The sequence below is a fragment of the Phaethon lepturus genome, unplaced genomic scaffold (assembly GCF_000687285.1).
Source record: "Phaethon lepturus isolate BGI_N335 unplaced genomic scaffold, ASM68728v1 C13494292, whole genome shotgun sequence".
Taxonomy (NCBI): Eukaryota; Metazoa; Chordata; class Aves; order Phaethontiformes; family Phaethontidae; genus Phaethon; species Phaethon lepturus.
The window spans coordinates 1-1,000 of NW_010574361.1; the positions used below are offsets into that span (position 1 = coordinate 1).

General features: G+C 53.9%; 1 protein-coding gene across 1 annotated transcript; it reads right to left on the reverse strand.

Annotated features, from left to right (window-relative positions):
* Positions 1-58: 58 nt before the first annotated feature.
* On the reverse strand, positions 59-938 carry ASL (argininosuccinate lyase). Its single transcript, XM_010295586.1, has 2 exons — positions 791-938; positions 59-300 (listed from the first exon to the last, which is right to left on the reverse strand). The coding sequence occupies exons 1-2, from the start codon at positions 895-897 to the stop codon at positions 150-152; spliced, it is 258 nt and encodes an 85-aa protein (XP_010293888.1). The 5' UTR covers positions 898-938; the 3' UTR covers positions 59-149.
* Positions 939-1,000: the final 62 nt, after the last annotated feature.

A 1,000-nucleotide genomic window follows, 5' to 3' on the forward strand; every position in this document is an offset into this window, starting at 1 on the left:
GAGGGCTGAGGAAGCCCAGCTCAATCTAGACCGTAAGAAGAAAGACGCAAGATGGGAGTTTCAGTGAACTACATACACCACAGTGTTTATTAACTCCAGATTAGTGTGATAGGCACAACGCTGCATCCATGGGATATCTTCCCCAAACTCTAAGCTTGTTCTTTCAGCTTCTTCAGCAGCTCCCTGAGCTGCTCGATCTGGGCAGTCACGCTGCTTTTGGCGGTACCGCCCAGGGCCGTGTACTGCTCCACGCTGTTGACAACGTTGAAGACCTGGGAGACGTCGCTGCCAAACAGGGGGCTGGGGAGGCAAAGAGAAGAGGTGTCAGTGAAGAGTGCTGGCTGCTCTTGGCTGGCTTGACATGCTCACTGCCTGCAGTGAGGGCGAGAGAGTGGAGATGGAGCCTTTCTCCAAGGGGAAAGAGCTCCTGCAGCCCTGCTTCTGCACTTCTAGTGCCTGACAGTAGCTGCTTGGGGCAGACCAAAGAGTCCGCTCCAAGGGGACAGCAAGAAAGTTTGGAGCCAAACTCCTCTGGAGGGCTGGTACCTCCACATCAGGGCATGAGTTGCTCCAGTCCCTCCCAAAAGCCGCTGCCTGTGCCCCACTGGAGCGGAATGATAGGCATGTTGTCTCTCTGCAGTTATTTCGGGCCCAGCAGTGGCAGCATTGATACTCAGGCCAGGAGGATTTTGGGGTGCTGTCTGGCCCAGGCATTTTGGGGAAGGGTACCATAAGGAGGCCTAGACATGCCAGTTGAAGGGGGTCATGGAAAAATAGCAGTGATACGAACCTGATGCTCTTCAGGTCATCCAGGCTGAGATTATTGATGGTGATGCCTTTAGACTCGGCGAGGTGGACGGCCTTCCCAGAGGCAGTGTGGGCTTGTCTGAATGGCATCTGTAGTGAGAAGCAGAGGCCACAGTCAGTGACTAGGCAACTGGGGTGCAGCCTCAAAGGAAAAAAAATGGATGTGCTGTCTTTTTTTCGTTGGCTTGTTTTC

Bases quoted from the DNA above. Each gene is read 5' to 3' on its own strand.
- ASL (XM_010295586.1), bottom strand. From the start codon at position 897: ATGCCATTCAGACAAGCCCACACTGCCTCTGGGAAGGCCGTCCACCTC. The intron at 301-790 runs GTTCGTATCACT...TTGCCTCCCCAG, and splicing joins GATGACCTGAAGAGCATCAG to CCCCCTGTTTGGCAGCGACG.